Source organism: Ambystoma mexicanum, chromosome 6q (genome assembly GCF_040938575.1).
Source record: "Ambystoma mexicanum isolate Mex_15411 chromosome 6q, UKY_AmexF1_1, whole genome shotgun sequence".
In the NCBI taxonomy this organism is placed as follows: domain Eukaryota; kingdom Metazoa; phylum Chordata; class Amphibia; order Caudata; family Ambystomatidae; genus Ambystoma; species Ambystoma mexicanum.
In genome coordinates this window covers 1,083,080,979-1,083,105,262 of record NC_090937.1, presented here as the reverse complement: position 1 = coordinate 1,083,105,262, position 24,284 = coordinate 1,083,080,979, and the positions used below count along the sequence as shown (strand labels likewise).

General features: G+C 44.1%; 1 protein-coding gene across 3 annotated transcripts in view; it reads right to left on the bottom strand.

Annotated features, from left to right (window-relative positions):
• The window catches only part of NMU (neuromedin U), a 696,290-nt gene that overhangs the window by 483,565 nt on the left and 188,441 nt on the right, over positions 1 to 24,284 (bottom strand). For all 3 annotated transcript variants that reach the window (XM_069631628.1, XM_069631629.1, XM_069631630.1), the window contains exon 2: positions 5,932 to 5,990. In XM_069631628.1, coding sequence (XP_069487729.1) covers positions 5,932 to 5,990 — 59 coding nt within the window. The remainder of the gene's footprint in view (positions 1 to 5,931; positions 5,991 to 24,284) is intronic.

Genomic DNA, 24,284 nt, shown 5'->3' with positions numbered 1-24,284 from the left:
CTTCAATGGTCACTTCACCATTGAGCATTTCTTTTTGGGCCTCATCTAGTTTGGGTAGTCCCGTCTCCTCCAGTGTATCAATATTTCCTGCTGTGGCACTTGTCTGTCGTGGCGGTACAATTGGGAGTAACATTTTTGGAAGGTGTCATTTATAGTCAACTGCGTTGTGTGCACCTCTCCCACCTCATTCTTGAGTGTTGTGGTTAGATGTCTCGGGTGCACCCACTTGCATAGCCACAACAAAAGCCTACCCAGCTTATCCCCTCCAAGTGTGCTCTAATTGTTTTCTCTATGTAGTCGAATTTAGACAATCTATTCCAGGACTCCTTATTGCTTTCCCTGAGTTCCATCAGTTCCCTTTCCCCTTCCCGAGTCTTATGGACAGTAGTTTCCAGCCGTGTGATCCTTTCCTCAATTACCCCTAGTTCCTTTTTTGGTGTTCATCTAATCCCCCCGCACCCGCAATGGTTTCCCCTCTCACCACTATTTTTAGTGTTTCCCAGATGGTGCTCCATCTATCCACACTCCCCACGTTCATGTCTATGTATTCAGTCAATTTACTGCGAAGTTCTTCGCAAAACGCATCGTCTGTGAGGGCGTCAGTCGGCATCCGCCACATCGGTATGGGGGCATAGGGCCCTTCATCGCCCAGATCGCTAGTAGGGGCGAGTGGTCCAATATCAATCTGCCCAAGTAGGTTGCGGATTCCATTTGGGGGTAATGTGCCCTATCCACTAGTAGGTAATCTATTCTCGTGTACAGCCCATGTGGTGACGAGTAGTATGTGTATTCCCTCCTCCCTGGGAGTAATTCCCTCCACACTTCTGATAAGTCCAGAGTCTCAATGACTCGTTTGAGCGGTGAACTTTTATTCCCCATTTCGCTATGTAGTGGTATGGACCTGTCAAGGTCATAATCATGCACACAGTTAAAGTCCCCCCTGCAAATGAAAAAACAATCACGATGTGGGGCCAGTGTCTCACACAGCCCATTTAGGTATGCCGTGGTTCTGTGATTCGCGAGGTAGGAGTTCACTATACAGATCTCATTCTGCTCAATGGTGCTCTTAACTATGAGGGATCTCCCCTCTGCATCCACTATTTTCTTTGATAAGCGAAAAGGCACTGGCGCATCTATCCAGGTATATACACCCCTTGCATATCTAGACTATCCTGCCCTAAAGCCCTGTCCCCCCCAGTGTTTCTCCAATTTAGCAGTATTGTCTACCGTGAGGCGGGATTCCTGTAAAAGTGCAATGGAGACTTCCTTTCTGAGCAGAAAAGACTTAAATCGGTTCCTGCGCATATATGTGCCCAGGCCCCGGACATTCCACGTTCAGATTTTTATATTAGCAGCCATCTTTATCCGGTTCCTTTCACCTCAGCTTCCCCCCCACTTCAGCCCCTGGTTGACCGCCACCATTTTCCACTGATTACTTACACCCCAATCCTCCACACAACAATTCCTAACTTTACCCGGCATCCCAGTGGCAGCTCGGTTTTCGAACCCATAGGCTTTGTATTTTTCCGGATCCCCCTTCCTCCCCCCTTCAAGCACCCACAGACTCAATTTATCTGCTAATTTGAAGACTATAGAACCTTTCAATCAACAACAAAGAACTTTAAAACCGTTTGAACTGTAAACTGTAAACATTAACCAACTGCACCGAGCAGCCGCTCCATGGAGACATCGCTCAGGTGCCCCCGCACCTTCTTGGCCCGTCCGGGTCTTCTAGTGCGGATGAGGTCTTGTCAGCAACAGGCTGACGTTAGTCTTTGCGCTGGGGGTGCCTCTGATGGCTCTGGTTGGGTATTCAGGTGTGCCACCCGTCCAACTTGGCAGCTGTACCTTGTTGCGTTGTGTTTCCGTGTTCATACAGTTGGTTCTTTTAAAGGCTGGTCGCCGCCATTTCGCCTTTATTACCGCCTCTTCACCCACTGCCATGTTGTTGTGTTCCAGCCACATGGTGGCAGCCACTGGGGTTTCCAAGAAGACAGCTCTACCCTTAGCCTGGACGGGTAAATCAGCATGCATTTGAGATTCAGCTGCCGGAGTTGGGCCTTGACCGGGATAAAGGAGTTTCTCGCTCTCTGGAGCAGGAGTATAATCTGAGTACAAAGTGATTCTTGCATTGTACCTCCTGATCTCCCCACCTTCCCTTGAGTGGTGCAAAATGATTTCCCTGTCTTGGAAGTTCAGGATTTTTGCCAGCATCCATCTGGGGTGTGATCCAGGTGGCGGTCTTTTCTGTAGGGACCTGTGTGCCCGTTCCACCGCAAAGCCCTGTGAGAGCTTGTCAGCCCCCTCCTCCTGTTGCAGTAGTGTTTCCACGAAGTTTGTGGGGTTGGATCCCTTCATCCCTTCGGGCACACCTAGTATGCGTATGTTGTTACGCCTGGATCGATCTTCCGCATCTTCAGCCCCCTCTTCTAAGGTTTTATTTCGCTTTTCCAGATCGTGTACCCTGGACTGTAGGTCTTTTTCCTCTTGTAATTTTTCCGTAGCCTTAACTCGTTCTGTAAGGTTGCGCATATCTTGGCACAGCAATTGCACGTCTGACTTGACTTCTTCGATTTTAGTGTCTAGAAAGGAGCTTAGGCCTGCAATGGCCTCCAGCACTTGTCAATCTTTGTTGGGTGAGGCTGGGTTACTCTAGACTTTGCAGGGTTCTTTGGTGCTTGGCGGTTGTTCACGAGATTTGTTTGCCACAAAGGATTCCATTATGGTGTGGTTGTTCTTTTTTTTGCTGAGGGCATGCCTCACTCTTGATCTAATAGTGCTGAATATTAGGCACCCAAAGCAACTTGCCTAGCGTTGTGGGTCGCGCGAACACGCCACCAGCCCGTCTTTGCTACTGCAGCCAGATAGGGCAGAGGCTGACACCAACTTGGCCTTTCACAGGGTAGTGTTGCGCAAGGGAGGATGTGCTTCCTCGGCGGTGGGTTTGGCTGCACTGGAGTTTATTTGCTGATGTGGCACCTTTATCAGGTATTCAGCTGCTGCTTGTAGGCGCTCTATGGGTTGTTGTTCAGGGGGCCCTTAGGCAATGTCTGTAAGGTTGAGTCAATTATCAGCCTTCGTGCACTACTAGAGCTTCCAGCCCACCTCTGGTATCCAGTATTTAGTGCGGGTCCTGTCCCCTCCTGCCAGCTCGCTCACGTTCTCAGCTTGCAGGGCTCAACAAATGTGTAGCGCTCCACTGTCTCTGGCGTAGCCCCTCACCCAGCCACGGGGTTCTATAGACCGCTTCTTCAGGCTGTTTCTGGTAGCATGCCAGTGCCCACAGCGCAGTCCTAGACTGCACCAGTGCACTGCAGGCCAGAGTCAGCAGGGGCCGTGGCACAGGTCGGGCAGTCACTGACACTTTGCCGGCTTCAGTGCTTGCTAGGCGGTCCCTCGCTGACCAATTCTGCTCCTGTGGTCCAAGCCCACCTCGTGGGCCGACTGACTGCGGAAGTAACGTGTGCCCTGAGGTGCAGGGCACCTTCCCCCGCAGTTCTAATTGCCTTCCTCCACTGCTGATGTGCGGGCGGCGCCAGAAACCCAGGAGCAGGTCGGCGACGCGGCAGCTCCTCCGCCCCGAGCCAGATGCCGGCTTTCTTCCAAGATGCTGCCTCGTGTCAGGGCAGCCCTTCCACTCCCTTCACAGAGCCGCGGCTCCACTGTTTTGTTGCGGGCTCCCGCGCCGGGGGCTCGTCCACCAGCCTCCTCCGTCGTGCCAGGCCAGGGACACCCGACACTGTGTGTACGCTGTGCTGCTCACTCGGGGGTGCCTCGCCACAGGTCCGCCCTTCCCCGCAGTGCTTCGGGCTGTTCTTTAGTCTGCCATCTTGCCCGCCCAGGGGTTCACACTTCACAGCTCGATTATGGGGCGATTTTCGTCACTTACTCTGCTGTTAGATGTTGTTTGCAGAACACGAATTACTAGAAATTACTAGAAAACTGCCTTTCGTAAGAATCTCAAGAGGATCTGGACGGGAGCTTCTCCTAGGCACACTTTCACTCCATGAGCTCAGGCCACGCACCCCTAGAAAAACAAGTGATATACATTTGGTGTCTAGGTAGTGGGCCTGGCCCTCGGCAAACGCAAATGTGTACTCTGATTTACTTATTGGGGAATGTGCCATGGCCGAAGCCTATGTCCAATGGATTTGGAGACTGGTCATGGCTGCAAGCCATGAGCACTGGCCGTTGTTTACGTTATTAGGGTATATTGGACACTGAATTAGGATGCAGGGTAGGTGCAGTGAATAATAGGGGTGGTTTGGTTTAGCTGGGGTCATTATGGAGACTTATGTCGTAAGCAATTGAAAGATGATTTCCATCCCCAGCATGCGCTGTTGATAACGAGACATAAGCATATGTTGCAAAAAAATATGTTTCTTAAAGGATATTTATAGTTCTTTCATATATATGAAGAGGAATTATTAATAATTTATATACAGTGATGGAATACCATGAAAGTGTGTAGTGGCACCTTTACGGTGAATGTTTTGAAGTGGTGCTTGTACAGGGGCAGACGATTTAGTTATGAGTACTATGTTGTTTTTTCAGATGATTGGGGAACAAACCCAAGTGCAGCCGGGACTAATACGCATTTTGAGTCTCATCTACCAGGTGGATAGAGTTCCTTTCCGGATGTGGAGAAGTCATGTTTGAGACCTTTTGATTAATATAATGTAGGCAAAATGTTATTCCCAGGGTATCTATTTGTGTGTTGTAGTGTTCTGGTGTAGGCCATCTAATGAGACCCTTTTGATGTCTGCATGCCCTGCTTTTGAGGAGCCGGAGTGCATCTACGCACTAAAGGAAATACCACACACTGTAAGCAGGTATTATGGTCAAACTTTGTTGTTTGATGGTGCAGTAATGAGAACTAACTCTGATTGTTGTCAATGGTTGGTGCAATCTGTGAATCATGTCCTCTTTGGTGTGTTTCACTAACGTAATTGGTGTTTTGTCTGTCCTTTCCTTTTTATCCTTTAGTTTTTTGGGTGTTGTTGCTACGCTGTGGAGACCAGTTTGCTCATCCGTCAACATATACATTGTGGCTTTTGAGCCCCTGAAGAAGGTTCCTTGAATCAAGTTTAGGGACTGAAACATGTCAGGCAGTTCATATTAGAACACAAATGGGCCAAAAACTGATTTATTCTGAGATTTATGTGTTTTGTGTACAATCAAAAAATGTATTGATGTTTTTATGTGTAAAATGCTTTGTATAGTTTATGTTTAGTGGATGCTGTATGGAATGTTACATTTTGTGCAACATTACCCTACCCTTAAAAAAAATGTATATTGATAACTTTTCCAATAAAAGTATATGTTTTGTTAGGATCTTGTGTATTGAATATATGTAGGGGTTTGGGACAGGCATGACCAATACTATATGGTTAATTTGTGTTTTGTAGTCCTCTTTTGTATAGATCCAGTATATGGTTTACCAGACAGTAGAGAGAAACACTCTGTGGCGTGAGCTTAGGGTCTATCTGGGGTGTGTGACCAGTTTATAAATCAAAGTGCACACTGGAAGCACACACATTCAATCTATAATGGGAAATTAAGGTCGGCGGGTAAGCCGAAGTAAACACCCTACAATTGCAATTCAATGAAGTACCTTGTGCACGTGCTCTGGTGGCAACCAATTATCTGGCAGAAGGGCACTGAATACATCATTGGAAGTGCCACCTGCACAGAAAGGTAATCTAGGGAAAGAGACTTCCATCCAGCCACAATACCAGTTGACAGTTTAGCGTCCTTACCACCTCGTCAAAAATGTACAAAAATACAGGTAGGCAAGAATTCTAATCAGATCTGCACAGCTCTGCTTACGTTTAGAATATGAAGTCTGTCCTCTTGATGGTGGAAGAGTTTAGAAAGGAAACAACATATGCTATAACAATCAGAGAGTTAAATGATTTGATTTTGACTGACCTCATTCCACAGTTGCAATTCTTGCTCTGCTTGTCGCACTTGTGCTGGAAATGGTGCACCTGAAAATACAGACACGTGAATGTAATGTGGCAAACATCCATAGGTTTTCTACACACAAATGTCCAACACTATATTTCTGATGGCTGCTAAAATGCACTGCTAGTTCTAAGAACACTACATTTACTGCCTCAAAAAGCATCACCAAATGTCAATTGTGTCTCAGTTAACATAACACAATCATCATTGATATGAAAGAGGACTCATTTAAAAACACAAACATGTTTTCACTGGAACATCTTTAAGAAAACTTATTTGTAGTCGAATCTGAAAGAGCATTCAATTATAGGAGAACCTAAAAGAACTGAAATCGATAGTGAACAACGCATTACTGTAGCACGTTAGATTTTTATTTAGTTTGCTCTCAGTAAACTGACAATATGGATGATGGTTTGGTTATAAGCAACACATCGTATCATTATCACATACAGGGGAAGTTACAAGACCAGGAGCAAAACATGCGCCGGCATGGAATTATGTCAATGAATACTCGTGCATTTCATCTTCTGTTGAGGTATTACGAGCTGTTACTTGGATTGGAAGTATATGAAAAGCCCTTAAAGAATATATTTGATACTGCAATACGTGGAGTCTCACAGGTATTTTCTGTTAAAGCATGTTTTAATCCTCTGTGCTATGTGTCCCTGCAGATCCCTGTTACCTCTGAGTGAGTATATGTGGTGATTGAGAAAGTTGGTACTAGTCCACTGTCCTTTTTCCAATGTTGTCTTTGTTTGGCAAATCTTTACATGACTGGGCATTGACAGGTGCTATCATTGCAACTCTGGAGAAGCCCTGAAGATGAAAAGGGCGGAAGCTTGCTGTGGCGCTGTTTTGCTATTGTGCTGGAGGTGCGGGGAGCAGGGGCTCCATTAAAAATAACATTGCTGCAGAGAGATCGGACTTAGACGCCGAAGGACAAAGGAAAACTGCCTGTCTCCTGGACATTGTGAGGGGTAAGTTAAAACAGAATAAGATGCTGGGGGAAATTAATCTCATGCTGTGGGTCCACTCGAACAAAGGGAGTTTGACCGCCCCACAATCTCCTATTACCAGCCCATTGGGACATGCGGTGGGGGCGACCAAGACGGGTGAGGATGCCCCCCTCCAGCCCCGGCAGAGAGCGACATCCCGGGAATTATGTCCGACCGGTGGTCAGCGTCCAACAGTAATGAAATGGTGTGTCCATTTATGATTGATGTAAATATCGAAAAGTCCACGGTCCATAACATCTACACTCGACCTATACAGACGCAAGAATAAACAAAAAGGTCAGACTTACCCCTTACACCCAACACTGGTCAGCCTGTAAGTGGAGTCGCCCAGGTGGCGAAACCACTCGACTTTGCACACGAAAAAAAATATACAGGAGGAAGTAACGAAAATTCCAACTCTATGCATTCCAACTCTATACATAGAATTTCCTTTAACGAAATCTATTTGCCCGGAGAAATTGCTGGAAACCAATGCAACCACAACAAATGCAAATAATGGAGACGAGAAGAGAGACATTAACAATACCGGCCTCAAACCTATAACAACTATGTTGAGCAGCAAACATTTAGATCTGGTGGCAAGCACCCCGAAAAGGGTCCAGGAGGTGGCAAACCTTCCCTTGGAATCGAGGGACGTGGCGGATATCCCCCTTGAACTGAGCAAAGCTATGCCGACAAAAACGGGGGATAGGGCAACTAGCCCGACGGAAAGATACATTCTGAAAGGACGCCCCCAAATAATTGCCCAATCATCAACAGTTCAGATATTCCCATTATGGAAGCAGCAACCTACTAATGGAGTAAGGGGAAGCCTGAAACCAACGTTACAACAATTTATAAGGTATATTGGCCATGACAAAAATATTTGGAGACCTCAAAAACTATTACTAGCAGACGGCACAGGTGTTCCTAACTTCTACGGCCAAAACAAAACTGCCAAATTTACTTAATGGCAGGTTAGACCACCAGGATTACGGGGGCCGAAAGCAAAGTTTGCAGAATATTGAAATTCCCGATGCAATATTGTTGGAAAATTCAATAATGATGCAACAAAATGAGATTGTGGAAACATCTACACAAACGATTCTTGAGAAAACAAAAAACGTCACAAACCATGCAATGAGGTGGAACACAGTACATAAATTTGCCTGTACAATTGCCATCAACAAACAAACTCCCCGTTAAAGATCATCGATAGCCTTAGGAGTGATGGACAGCAACAAACACGATCTGAAAAGGACAACTTTCATACGGTATCAACCTACCCCCGTTTAGGAAGTTGCACGAAGACGCAACCGACACATTGAAAGATCATACCACACTTCTGGCAATGGTACACTCTGAGATAATCTTCATTGAGGATTTCATCACCGCATTGCAAAATAATATGGATAACGTCGAACACAAAATCTCCCAACTCCTACAGACCATCTTGGAACCTATCATGAAGGAAAAGAGAGATAGATCGAAGACCTTGAGAAGAGAATAGTAGGGGGGTTGTCCAACCCAGTGATCTCAAATACAGACATGGAGGGCACACAGCCTATTAAGGATACAATGAGTCACCAACCACTGAGAGAGGAGAAGCTACCAAAGGCAACACAGGAGTTGACAAATGAAGGAATCCAAAATAACTCTGAAAAACCTAATGATTCAGTGAGCGAGGAGGTGGAGGTGGGAAATGACAGAAACCCAGAAATACAAGCAGAGCAAATAATCCCCGCCAATCTTGTTGGTAATGTTATGAACAAGATCTCCAAACCTCAAGAGGGTAACTTGCCCTACCAGAAATCAAAACGTGCCCGTAGCAACAGGAAAAGTCTAATTAAAACATCCATTACAGAGCAAGAGCAAAGTGTTGACAAAGAGACTGTAGCAAAGGGATACAGCGAACTGAAAATACGTGAAATATTTACAAAAAAGGTTAATATTTTTTCGAATAAAACAACAATACCGGTGAGGGAGAAGACAGCAGGGAGGGTCGAATGGAAATTAAAACCGACCCGGGTGCTAAAGCTGATAAAAAAAAAAAACATCTAACTCAACAAAGGGCACGCAAATTAAATAAAAGCAAAGCGTTTATTAAAAGCTTGACCATGCCCAAAGAAAGCAGTTGTGTAAAACATGTTAACTCGCAAAGAAGTAGGAACAACATATGTACCCCGGACAAAATAACCTTTGACCCTGACGAACCACATCTGAAAGACAACTCGGAGATAGACTTTCACTTAAAGTGAGACTAAACAAAAAAGGCTTGCTGTCTGAGAAGATAGTCGCCAACATTGGCCTAAAGCAAGGGTGCCCGTTGGCGCCGGAAATATATAATCTCTTTACATCTGATATTGAAGAAACCTTTACACACTTAAGAATCTTCCCGCCAAACATAGCAGGAGTCCCGGTAGGAAGATTCATTTATGCGGATGACAGTTTTGATTGATCAAACTCTGATAGGCTTTCAACATCAACTGACAGCATTACAGAACTATGTCAACATTAACAGCATGACCATCAATCCGGAGAAATCTAGAATCTTAACACTCTGGAAACCAACCAGGGGGGAAAACAACAAAAAAAAGGGCGCTAAACAAGAAAATCCTAGAAGTCTCCTCACTAACCTACCTGGGGGTCTGTCTTAATAACGACAGAAATGAGGAACCAAGAATTACTGACCTCAAAAACAAGGCAAAAAAACTGCCAGCCAAGCAAAAACCTTCTCTAAACAATTCTGCAGATTCTCACTGGCTCCGGTGGTGGCTTTCTATAGAGCTAAAGTCATCCCGATTTTAGTCTATGGGGCGGAAACCTCTTTCTTTCTGCCTATCAAAACATGGTTGGTATTAGAAGGAATATTCTGGAGTAGTACACTCCAATTGCCCAAAACTTATCAGATTCAAATCATTCAAAGAGAATTGGCTTTAACATCATAAAAGCAATATCAAAGTGGAAAAAAATCCTCTTCTACAGAAAATATATAGATGAAACCTCAAATGGGGGATTCAAAGTTCTGAAGAAAGCCTTGGAAAATCATAACAAGCCCATATTAACTGAATGGGCCACAATTTGCCAAGTGATCTTAGTAAACATGAATGAATCAGAAGAATCCTTATTAAAGGAGTGAAGAAAAAACTATTTGAATACGACCCAGGAAGAAGTACAAAGGTACCATGGTCATGAAGATTTTTGGTTCGAACCCTGAAAACTGAACAGATTGCCCAAGTACCTGTTAATTTTTCCTAACTGGTTCCTGCAAACCTTCTATTTAAGATTCCACCTCAATCTGTGGCCCTTTAGAGATAACAACTAAAGACAAAGTGGCAACGATGTGTCTAAGCACTGTAGACTCTGTCAGGTCACAAAGGTCGTAGAAACCCTGAAACATTTAACACTTCAATGTCCAACCCTGCCTCATGAAAGACAAATCTATCTTGGAGACATCTGGGAAAAATACCGTCTGAGAGAGACTGACATTTGGTGGAGAATTCTCCTTGAAGGGTAAAAAATGCCAATCAACCTAGCAGTGGTAAAATTCATGTTGAAAATCTCCGAGAAAATTGCAAACACTACGACAGAAAGTGCAAAGGAAACTAGAACAGTAGACTCTTAAATAACTGGAAATTAGGGTGCACATCTACTTACCATTGGGACGTTGTGAGAAAGAACTATGGATCAACGAATAGAATGGCCGTTTGTTCTACCCTCTTGCTGTACCTTGCATGACGAAGCATCTATCAGATACGTGCTTGTTCGCCATGAGTTGACAGTTTGAACTATATGGACGTTTTATTAAGTGAATAGCCAAAGGTTTATTTCCTTTTTGTTTTTTTTATTCAGATTGGATAAACCAAAGTGCTAATAAAAATAAAATAAATATTGCACCTCTTTAATTTCAAACGGAGGAGCTACCAGCACCTGTAAAAGGGAATTATAAAAATAAAAATAGAAAATTGAAATGCATTGAGCATAGCAAAGCACACTAAGCGGTATCTAGCACTCATTCGGCACGCTTACAAAACGCAAAGATTTACAGGTTGGGAAAATTGTATGGTTACAGGAATTTGGGTACACAGCTCAATATTTATGAATCTGCCCGCCCACAAAAAAAGTGACACTTCTCATTTGCGTGCACACTTGGCAGATGCAAGTCGAAAATGTGCGTAGTTAATTTCTCTATATATTTAAACCAGTCGATAATTTTTTCGCTAAATCTTTTTTATTAATGAAAAGTAACAGAAATGTTCCGCGTTATTGTTGAAGAAATTCAATCATAACCTCACCCGTTATTCCAGTCCCCATTGTGTACCATTCTACAGGCAACTTCCCAATATCATGTCTTACATCAACTCTGTCGTTATAAATATGGAACTCGTGACCTCTATCCCAGTATCAGCTCAGAATGCCCCCAGAATTCTGCAGTTTCATCAATATCTCAACACATGTCTTTTTCAACAGCACCTGACCGAGGACTAATCGCAGCGGAAGTACAGGCTGTCATACAGACCACAACTCACAGTACTGCACTACTGTTACAAGATGCCACTGAATAGCTAATTCGGATTTCACTTTAAGATTACCAATGTCTATCACTCATTGTCCATTCAGGTGAAAAACATCTGCTTAACAGCATTCATCTCTTCCCGGGCTGACAGCAACATGCTCAGTCAAACCCCCCAAAACACGTTTTTGTGACACCTCACCCACCTGTGGAGGAGTTGACTTTTAAGGGCACTGCAGAACCATACACATCTCAAAAGGAGCATCCTAGCAGGGGTTTGGTGGACAAGAGAAAGGTTATAAATGGTAGACAACCTTTGCGGTTCAATAGACAGGACACGTGTGATGCTAATGCAGCCATGGAGCTATGACACAAAGCATCTTTTGTGGTAGCTTGCATATTTCCCGTTATACCTTGATTTGCCCTTAAGTGACTTCCTGTGGACAGACGTCCCTGGGTACTACAGTTTAGGATGGTAGACACGTCCTTAAAAGCTGTCCCTATTGAATCTCTGCATGAAATGCACCAGTACCCTGCTAGGATCTTGATATATATAGAGTGGAAGCACACCACTCTGTTGATTACTGTTGGAACTGCGGGCAGTTCAAAGCACCAATGGAGAAACCCTTTCCTGAATGGTCTCTGAGGAACAGGAGACCTCCGTTGGAAGAACTTTAAGATTAGTTGCATTTAAGGACACTTTGTACAGTGTGCTTCAACTTTCCCGAGTGGGAAAGTGTTCATGTAGAAAGCGTGTTATACGTCCCTGGCTTGGTAAGTGCTAAAGAAGGTTTCATACATTGCTGGTTCCTGTACTGGACTCACCACACCCTTTAATGTCCAAGTGCTTTAACTGTGACACTGAGGCTGCTCAGCCACCCATCATTAAGATGTTAACCCTATTTTGTGACAGTGAAGTGAGTTTGGTCCCCTGACTAAGTTTCCCTTTGTTTGATGCACTCGACTACCTTCTGAGGCCCAGCACTGCTATGGCTGCAGCGCCTAACAGGAAAATGAATTGAAATGTCCCGTTCAAATGTGTCCCTGCTGATGGAAGGAACATTTTTGAGCCACTGCCCACATAAAGATACGTGGCTCAAACTTCCACTTCTGCTTCATTTTTTATGTTTTATATAACAAGGACCTAGCTCGAAAGTATCGGAGCACCGCGCAAGAGTTCAGGAAACAGAGGGCAGTTTACAATGGGTTTACAGTGGTGGCAGAAGAGCAGAGAAGACCTGCTTGACGCTATGATACTAATGTAATGAACACTGACAATGTTGGTTTTCCCCTAGGGTTTTCTAGGTACCATGACCCCCGGACCTTTGCCTAGGGCCCTAGAAACTGGTAATAGACCCTTTCCCCACTTTAGCACTGACATTTAAAAAGTAAACATTTCTGTTTTACCTTTTTATTCATTTTTTCCTCCATTTCCCCTCCTGTTATGTTTTCATTATAGGGGTGAATTTTTTGCGTTTTGTAGTGTTTTGTGTGTGTGTAAAGTACATTTAATTTGTATCAAACTTTGTTTTAATATTCATTTTAGCTTGGTATGACAGTACTATTTTTGTTTGGAGGTTTCCACTTATATCTCTGAAGATCATAGCCTGTACTTGACCCATGCTACCAATATAGAGGGATAGGAAGGTGTTGGATGCACTGCTGTGGCTCATGTTTGGGAAATGAGCATAAAAGACTTTGCTCTCCCTTACACTTCTGGCTAATATGAAATGTAGTCACACGTGGGATGTCGCCGGCCATAAACATTCTCCTGATATACTAGGATGCTCGGCCGTATAGCCCATTTAGAGCCCCACATTGACTTTCCATCAGTACTTTGCATTATACGCTTGGTCCTCCTTCACAGCCAAGTTGGTTATTTTAAGCCTAACTAGTATGATTATACCATTTCATTTAAACATTATTCCTGTGAACTGAATGTCACTACAATTTAGCTCCTATCTAGAACCTTACTAAAGGTCCCAAAAACCCACAGATTGTGCCATCTGGCAGCCAGCAGAGCAATCTCATTTAAAACAATGATATCTGTTGACTGAAATTTCATTTACATCTCCGTCAATATCCCTATCAACGCCAACATTTCTAATTTAAGTATTGCACTACTTTCAAACCTCTGGTGTTAACATGGAAACGTAACCTACCCAGACCTTCCTAAATTGCTATCTACCTTGAGATAAAAACAGCATAACACTTTTGAAAGAAAGGAAAAGAGGTGAACATCAAGAGGACTTGTGTCTGATTTAACGTAAACAGCACCCGAAGAGATTACGATCAACCGTGCACATAGAGCTGGTTCAATGAGGGAGGGCAAACAAGCGCCTCCCGAAGTCTGTTATAAAAATGCACATCTAAGCCAAAAAAGAGAGCGTTTTGAATGATGCCAGGAAATAGTGGAAAAGCCAATATTAAGACAACATGTCTTCCAGCATTTGGTGCAATTTACCCTGAGCAGAGCAATCAAACCGATAACGGAGGAACTAATCAAAAAGAAAACATGTAAATGGGCCTATCTATCAGGTCTGCAGATTAAGAAAGATGACAGTGTTGTGACGTTTTTCTCAGCAGAGGCGGGCGCTAGTTTGCTGAATGTTCGGCTACTGAAAGAAGTCCAAGATCAACCTGCACAAAGTTCCCAGAGGAGTGAAAATGGATCAACTTTGAACTGGCAACAAATGAAACTAAGTCCATGATGCAGCAAAGGACTAGCATGTTAATCTCACTGTAAGAACAAGAATGATCAATCCAGTGTCTGAGAGGTCTGAACTTGCAGAGCACACTGAAGAACTTTAGATGCAGCTTAAAGCATATACAGATAGTATTTTATTATCTTTTTTAAAGATCAGGGGTGGTCCCAGACTCCAAGGATCCCGTTTCCATGGGTACGATTGCCTGGGTTTATAAGCTCAAGAAAGAACAGGTTGCACTTCCCCACTTCATGTTGGGCACCTGGGCTTCATCAGGGCACTCTCCCACACAGTGTAGTCTCTCTCGGAACCCATATTCCTCTCCCTCTGTCACTGCAGATGGTAGGACCAATTCATCTTACCTCTCTAGCTTGTGGAGGGGATTTGGGAGAAGCAGCGATTGTTCGGCTAAATAATCACACCACACACACACCGTCAGCTCTCAGAAGAATGCGCTTAGAGTTTATTGTCCCATCTGCTTTTTTTTGGTGCAGACTGCAAACACAAATGTGCAAGGGCAGGCAAAAATACATTTACATTTCATCACAGTGTCCCTTTCTAAGTATGCAAATACAGGCAAAGGTACATACACATTTCAGCATTTGTATGCCGTTTGTATTGTATGCCACTGTGTACGACTCGTTATCTGAGACACTCCTGGATGGCCTTGGTTCCCAGCACACAGAACAAGCCATGACCATTTATGCAGGGAAGTCTCCCTTCCTTATCTTGTGTACTGACAAACACGGCCTGACAGTATTCAGAAGCGACTCAGCATGATTCCATTCCCCTGTGCCAATGTGCAGGTGTTTCTTCAGCATTAACACTTTATCCATAATGCAAGCATATTTCTCAGCTTAAAAGCAAGTGGCTAAATAAAATGGTGGAGTATACTCAAAATGTATACAGTTCCCCCTTCTATCGTTTCTCACTATAAATCATTATGCCTCAATCCTAGTCAGTCTAAAATATTCTTTCCGGTTAACGTTGTGATCTATTTTCCCTACGCCTGCATCAGGGAATGTACGCAAAGCTATAGTGGTAAGATTGCTCCTACTTCTGGTGCACCAAGCTGTAACTCACTTGTAAAAGAAGCAACCGGTTACTAATAGAAGTAGCCCGTTCATGAGAAACAGGATAATCTTTGACCCCCATGCCTCAGACATTTTTTGTGAATGTTGTCCACCAATACATAGAGGGGTCTGTGGGTATCTGCGCAATGTCTGTATTGTGTGCGGCATGATAATGTATTTGCTGCTGGTTATTTGATATGAATATGAAACATTGCTCTTTAATAAGTGTGCAAACTCCTCCTTGTGCTGGCACAGCTGTATCAAGCGTAATTCTATTTTACAGGACCATAGTCCTGATTTCCCATTGTTCCCGCACCAAAGAGTCCAGCATGTAGCTTTCCCCATTGGCCATTAGCTCAAGCACTGCCTGGAGTTTTACAAGAACATTACCAGTTTGTGCTGTAGCATATATGCAAACTCCAAGTCCTGCAAATATGCCCCTACTCCTCCCCCTGTAATCTCGCCAGTTGTTAATGGGCAGTAAGTATCCACAATTGCTTGTGTATCTTCTTCATTCTTATTATGCAGGGTGCGGGTGTTCCCGATTTTCCCCAAAGGGGAGTCCTTGAACACCCACGGCATGTTAGGGTAGTGAAGGTAGGGAAGGTAGTGCTTTATACACTCTTGTCCCGCAGAGCTAGATCACCCCTTGTTGAAGGGGGAGGCTAGTGTGGTATTTAGGGCCCACGGATTAGAGTATGATGCTGTGCTGTTCCTGCTGCAATGATATTGCCACACCATCCTGGTGAGCGGAGCATTGCCTTTTACTGTCTTGTGACGAATCAAGGGGATTCATCCCTTCTCCCCAAAGGAAGCCCCTTCCTGTGAAGCTAGGGAGGTGAGCCCGATTTGCAATACCCTCCCTAGGAGTAGAGGCAAGTAGGACCTCACCGGGAGAGACCCCCACTCCTTTGGGGACAAGGAACTCCCTCATGCTGGATGTACCATGGCCTACATGGGGTGTATTAAAAAATAAGAAAATATGAGTTTTTTAATTCCATCAAGAATGGGATGAAGCAACTCCTAAGGGATATCATTATCCTGTGAGAAAAGGCCATTCCCCTTTAAATCAAGGCGTCCACTTTACTAGGACGATGAGGTTAAATAATGTGGATCCAAAGAGGGATGAGAGAGACACAGTAGAAGAGTGAGAGGACTGCTGACGCAGGCCGTGAGAAGCCCGAAGCCACACAACCCTGAATCAGAACGAGAAGCAAGAAACCTGCGAGTTTACAACTCGCACGCAGGTGCTACTCAGGACGTCAAAGTCACGGCAGACCCGAGACCTGAGAAACCTACAGGGCGGGAGCCCAAACCCAAGTGAAGGTGGTGGCGAGACCACAGAGGGAAATCTGTGGTGGACCATTGGTCTGACGAACGTCAGCAAGACCGCCCACAGAGAATCGCAGGGTGTCCATGAATGCAGCCAGGTACGGAGACAACACAAGAAAGAGATGAAGGATACAGACGCTGGGAGACAGACAGCGTGACCAGGAGAACGGGAGGTATGGGGAGATTCAAGGGAACCGATATAGCGCACAACTAATTCGTCACAGTAGGAGACATGAACCAAAGTTAGCTTTGAGACCAAATCGATACAAAGATTGTGAAACAAGAGAAAAGCATTATAATATACAGATAACTCATCACAGTAGAAGATATGCCACTATGTTAGCTTTAAACCAAAATGAATATAAAGATAGTGAATCAAGAGAAAATAATTTTAACACACTGTTAACTGTGACGAGTTAACTATGAATAGATACAAAGGTGGCAGGCTAAGAGAAAAGGCAGAGGAAAAACTTAGCAATAAAAAAAGAGCACAAGTGTAAGAAAATACCCTGGAATGGGGGAAAACCCAATTGCTATCCTGAACAAAAACAAACTAGTGAAAACGAAGAAGAAAGACAGGGCTGTGACCCTATATGCATAAATCTGAAACAAACCCCATAGACTCAGGAAAAATCGAACTGTTATAGACTAAGAATGAAAGCCCTTGAAATGCATGAAATGCATATTCCTTCAAAAGGATCCAAGCAGGTCTATGACCAAAATCATAAACCAGCTAAGAGAGAACCAAAGGAGATTCAAGAAGAAAAAAAGTGTAACATCCCAATTGGGGAATTAAATAAATTAATCCAGGAATTCACAGAGGACTTTTTACTGATTGTGTATTAAAGACTGGCACTAGCAGTAGCCTCAGGAGAAAAGAGTTAGTTTTCTCTTAGTGGTATGGTCAGTTAGGGTAGTTTTGGACAGCAGACTTTTTGCTTTGGACATTCACATCTGACAGACAAACACCTTTGTTAGTAAAATAGGCAGGGATCATCATAGTCATAGGGGAGGTTAGGCCGTCCATCATTATTTTAATAAAGTTTACATCATGTCCTCGAAGAGTATGTTCTTTTTCTGGCTCGCCACAGTATACAGTATTGTTATTTTCATTAAAGGAATACTATTTAATGACATTAGAGGCCTTCACAAAAGCGTTGGCTTTTCAGCAAACGTACGACAGGATCTGAGATATTGGTCCATCTGTCTTTAGATTATCCATTCCCCAATCGTCCGATGTCAGCAAGGCAGTGCCATTCGCAAGTCATTACACTGTGAAGTTACACCGAATTGTATTACCCGACATTCTCCCTTCTGCTTCTTGTATCTTTTACAGAAAGAGGGAAGTAGTATATGGGGTGTGCACTAAATTCTGAATAATCTACTGTAGCCCTTAGAGGTAGTTACATTTGTGAGTGCTAGCACTAAATCAGTTTTATTAAATAGTGCTAGGTCGAGATGGCAACGCAAATATAAATGTCCTCAGAGCGGTGTGGCAGGTGGCTGCATACCCAGCAATCACTAATATTTAATTCAGAAGCAGTTATGTATGGCAATTTCATGTATGAATTACTCTCTAGTGAAGGTAACAGCTTAACATGTGCACAATGGACGAGGAGGCTTATAATCCCTGCCAGTACGATGGCTAGTACAATCTGAGTGATCCTCATTCTCCTGGTGTTTCTATCACCTGCTCTCCTGTTGAGGTTCACCGGCCCAATGGTGGCACAGATTCTTACCTGTTCTGGACTCAGGTTTACTGGTGGAGCATATAGCCCGCAAGCCCCTCAGACGTAACTGTGCCAAGGCCTGTAATGGAAAAGGGTTATTGCTCTCTGTGTGTATTTGTAACTTTTATAGTAATGTACAAATGGTGGCCAGTAAGTAATGGGGTAGTATGCCTCGGATTCTGGGTACGGGGTTTCTCCCAGTGATCGTCCCGCCCACCCAGCTGGTACAGTTATGTCTGGTGAGTGTGTTACAAATATGGCAATGAAGAGAACAATTTGATTTGTAAATGTTCAAGCCAATAGTTTGCGCACATTCCCATATGCCGTATTGTAAAAGTGTGGTACAGCTTATTTTACCTGACTGTATTGTTTCCCTAGCCATATTGTTGGATGGCAAATGAATACGTCATCCATAGCTTCTGCCCCTCCACCAGCTCAATACGGCACAGGTGAGAAATGTTACTCACTAAGACAACTATACCGCCCTTATCCCAGGCAGGTACAGCAGGAGATGGACACAATCTAACCTTAAGATGTCACGAGTAACCAAACTAATGTTGTGACAATACATGTCCATGCATTAGACACAAAGCAAATGTGCACGAATATTAACATAGCAGCCATAACACATGAAGAATACTAACATAAGCAATGTATACACTGAATGCAACATGAATGACACTCAGATATAGCTCACTAACATAGAAACGCAACAATAATGGGCAGCCATCTCTTCCAAAATGGAAGCCACACCATGCTTCTGATTAAATGAAAGGCCCCAAGGCTTCATGAAAAATTGAAATGCTGAAATCACAAAAATACAGATCCGTGCACAGCTCGGTAAACTATGAAAATACATGTTATGCATGATGTTGTAAGCAAACTTGGCCTGATTTGAAAAAGGCACAGGATGTGCCGAAACACGCGTTATCCAAAGGGCTCTCCCACGGGAGTTTGAAAGATATGTTTACATTTATCAGACAAATTCTTTACCATATCTGTGGCGCAGTTATTTTGTGAAAGGTAGTACCTTTATGTATACAACGGAGATGGGGAATCAATCCTCCGCTTTCTTTCACACCCACGTGACACACAATAATAGAGGGTGAATGTGGTTGCAGAGCACTTAGAGTTGAGAGTTTAAAACCCCTTAAGATTGGCAGGACAAATATAAGCCAAAAGACTCCATGAAGAATAATTCAAGAGTGTCTCCAGTGGCAAGGGAAAACATAATACTTGCATCAATATTAGCTAAATTCCCAATAAATGAAGAGTGAAATACATATAAACCCGGTCCCATCACATGTGACCCATAATTCGAGAACACTGGCTATTCATTAGCAACGCACACAGATACAACACCTCCCTTAATCCTTACACATATCCCCAGACACGAAATGCAACAGAAGGCCAAACACAAAGAGATTGCCCTGGTTTATGACCTAGAAAAGAGGGATTGTATCTTCTTTAACTGAAAGGAAAGCAGTTTGTGGACCTCTCTCTCCCTACTCCTGACTTGCTTGTGTATTGCCGATCTTTCAGTTGTCCAAGGTTGGTTAGTAACAAACCAATCAATGAAAAATCTCTAATGCTACGCCACCCATGAAGCAAGGTACAACCAATTACATATTGCAGAGATGGTGTCTTTTTACCATTATTAATTTAGAGGTGGTTGCAGAAGGGGCCATCAGACACGCGTTACCCAATGTAACTCTATGGAACCCTATGGAATGTAGATGTAGTCACTAATATTAAACAATCCTGTACCTTGTAGGTTTTTGTGACTAAGATCACAGTATGATGTCAGTTGTGACAAATGTTGAATATATAAACCATTTCTTTTGATAAGCATAGTGAGAGCGCCAAGAATTCAAAGCTTGTATTCTGTCCCTGCTTTATTTTGATGATAATAAAGCTGGTTTTTGTATTGCACTTTGTCTATTTCCGTTATTGAGTCCAGTTTTAGCTGGCTCCAGAATCTCTGCTTAATATGGGACTTTCCAGGCCATTTTAACAGATGGTAGCAGAGATGATGGTTTGCTAGGGGTCGTCGGATTGTCGAGGGGTCCCCGTCGAGGCCCGCAGACTGCGGAGGTGGCCTGTGGAGAGTGGAAATACGTGTAACAGAGAGGTCGACGGGAGCCCCTTTGGAGAAAATCTTTTCCGGTACCCACATATCGCCCCGTAGGGTGGAGGGCAACTGGCTGTTAGGGGAGACTCGACACCGAAGACCCTCAGGAGATCCACGGATGTAAGTATGACATAGGCTTGGCAAAACGAGGGGGGCGGTTGTTTGTATATTGGGGGATTGTGATGAAATAAAGAGATAAATGATAACGGAGATAGTTTCTGACAAGGCTCAGGAAAGACCACGTAGTAAACTTCGTTACAGGGTAAAAAGAAAAAGAGACAAATACACTAGGAGTTGAGAAGATGGCAGTAGTGCATTTTTTGTGTAGTAATTGCTGGCACCAGCCTTATGTTGTAAGATAGCTTAGGATGTGTAAAAAAGTGTCCTTGTGTATATTGGTATATATTGTGGAGGACATGAAGTTGTGGTGTGGACCGAGGAGGGTGGTCCGGTGTGGGTTCAGCAATGTGGGGCTGCTCAGAGCATGAGTGACAGTTGGGTTGTCACTCAGGTTTGGAGGGAAAAGCGAGGTGGGGCTGTTCGGAGTGTGAGTGGTATTGTTGTGGTGCTGCTTTGAAGCATTGGGTGATACAGGAGTCGTGGTCTCAGAGAGAGAGAGACAGAGAAGTATTGAGTGCAAGAGAAGTATTGTTGGGGAGGGTGTGACAGGGAGGTAAAGAGGGTGAGTGAGAATTAAAATATAATTTGGTAAGTATCAGTAAGTTTAGCTGTGACGTATGATCATAGGAGATACTCTGAGTATCCACCTGTGCAAAGTATTACCCCATTATAAGGACGCAATAATTAAATACTATACACAGTGGGTGTGGGACACAGCAGGTAAAATGTTCATTCCCTGGTCACATGAAGACACGCACCCGAAGACAGTACTGCAACGCATGTGTATCTATTTACATGCTGCGTATAAGGGAAAATAGTTGCAGAAACGACTAGCCATTCTGGAACTGTGGAAAATGCATAGGGAGAGATAGAGGAGCCACCTGCAAAAGAAAAGATGCTTAATCAACATGACAATGGGGGGTATAGCACCCATGGCTCCCCCTCCTCCGCCCCAGAGAAGTGATCCGTATTCGGAAGCACAGGGATTATATCCATTAGGAGAATTAAAAGCAGCAGCTGGGTATACTAATCCCACATATGCCCCCTGTGTGCAGTAGTGAAGACATTATAAGTGGAAACAAAATAAGTATGCAAGGACCAGTGTCCACACATGTGAAATAAGATGAGCGCTGCAACTTGCAAGCAAAACTGACAGAAGCTGGGGAGGAGGACAAGAAAGAAAGAGGCAGGCCAAGCAACAAGTGAGAGACAGAGATTGGGTAGGAGGACAGATAATGCTCAAGTTGGATGGAAAGGACATGGACGATTTTAAAGAAAGAGAAAGGGAAGTGGGAGAAAGACAGTAACAGGAAGGAGAGAAAAGAAGATAGAGAGAAAGAAAGAAGGAATGAAGAAGAATTGGAGCAAGAAAGGAAACTAGAGGCAGACAGACAAAAGGAGATGAGACAAGAAGAAGAAAGCAAGAATGAGAAATGAAGACATGAGGAGAGGGTAAGAGAAAGGAAAAGCGAGGAAAAAAGGGAAAGGGAGGGCTAAGGAGATGTGGAAAGAAGTAGGGAAAGGTGACGGAAAGAAGTTGATATTATTAGGGGGCGTATGCACCCAGACAGAGAGAGACAGGAAACAAGAACAGAAAGAAAGAGAGGAGTTTAGAGAGACGCCATAAGGAAGTGGATGAGATTCTTAAAAAGCATACCCTTCTAGATGAAGGGGAGGAAGGGGCTATACGATGGAGGATTGGCAATCTGTGCCGGAGCAGGAGGGATGGCACCAGCAGCATAAAGGCAAGTAGAGGTGGGTCTCTGCAAGATAGAGGAAGGGATATATTGGAGGAGGTGATGAGTGAAACATTTAGGACGTGTCCCCTTGGGAGACAAAACTTTGAAGACAGAGAAGACGATGAAGGTGATGACACTATGTTAAGAGATGAAGATAGAGAGGAAAGCAGAGAGCAGGAGTCAAAACGAGCCCCTTCTACATGCATGAGGATATGGAAATAGATAGTGTGGTTAGATAACAAAGAACCAGGGAGGAGGTCAGGACCAGTTGATTATACCAGACTCCCAAAGGTGCGATCAAACTGTTTCAAGGAGAGAACGCCGTACGTGAATAGACTGAGGAATTTACCAGAGCGGAAGAGAATTATGACAGACGCAATGACAAAGACAAAGGGTGCACCTGCACTCTGACAGGGCTCTGGGTTTACACAATTCAGCTTATTGGAGAAAGAGGGAGGACTGACGCAATATATTCCGTTGCCAGCAATGGACAAAAATAATGTATTTTGTAAATTACCATCACTTACATTCGTGGCTGGTAAATGGACCTATGAATTAGAGAGAATGACAGCTGAGATGGCCAGAGCAGTAGGTGACATAAAAGACCTGCTTGCTGCCATATTAGGGAGCACCATGACAGAACACCTTTTAATATTTGCTTAGCTGACATATGGAGAGCATCCAGGGTGCAGTACCCAGACTCGTCAGACATGAGCACAATTTGGTGATGAAGGAGGGTTTTAATACACTAACGATAGCACACATTACTGAACTACAGGGAAGGACACCACCAGAAGAGCAAGAGTTATGGAAACAAAGGGGGTGCTCAATGTCTCCCACAAATGCAATGTGGAGACAGGACAGCACCAGGAAACCAGACATGCCCATAGGCCTGCTTACAGTAGCACTAGACCAACTGCACTACCCAACACACACAGCAATAGAGTGTCTTGCAGTATTGATTTCAGAGGACTGGTTTGTCCCGAATTTGCCAGAACACATCGCTAATTTTATAGTAAATTGTGTAACATGATAGAAGTTCACTGCTGGGCATACTCTGCAAACAGTGAGAGGAACAATACCCCATCCTACTGGACGATTTCAGCATTTGCATTTTTGCAGCTAGAGGTACATGCTAGTGGGCGAATGTCCCTTTTCCGGATAAATCGAATCAGATCCATGCACTCCTGACGCCACATGTGCTACGAAGTTCCTCGTATGAAGTGCTCCGGTCTGACAATGGACCACACTTTGTAAATGAGGTGTTTGAGCACATCACTATCCTGTTGGGTATAAAGCACAATTTCTCATCAGCTTATCACCCACAAGCAAATGGCATTTGCAAGCACCTTGACTGCCTCCTAAAGGAGTGAATTGCGAAACCAAAAGAGACACGGGGCTTCCTTACAAGCCTGGTAGTCCATAGATAAGGGTACCAGCACCATTTCCGGGCAGACACACTACAAGTATGCCTGCAGGGGTCGTTGCTCGCAGCAGGTCTGACCCGCCAGGGGCATCGGGCCCTTGCAGGTATGGTTTTTCATGGAAGCACCAGCATCGTTAGCAATGGTGCCAGTGCTTCTGTGTGCCCATTCCAGTGGAGTCCTATGATACTCCACGAGAATGGGGATTTACACTTTCCCACCTCATTACATTCTGGGCCGGCAGGACTTGTAATAATGTCCCAGTGGCACTGGGATATCAGGTGGCCGATTGATGTTACGAGTTCCGCTGCAACTAGCCGGTACCACCGGCGGGTTACCGCTGAACTCGTAATGAGGCCCACTGAAAAAAGGTTGGCTCCAATGCCTTCCTTTAACCCTATTTGTATTACGCAATGAGCAGGGCCCTGACAATCACCTGACTCCACATGAGCTGGTGACGGGACGCCGAATGAATACACCCCTTGCTATTCCCATTTGAGCTCAAACTTATGCAGTAATTGCTGCCACTGTGTTAGGGAAAGAAATGCATGATTT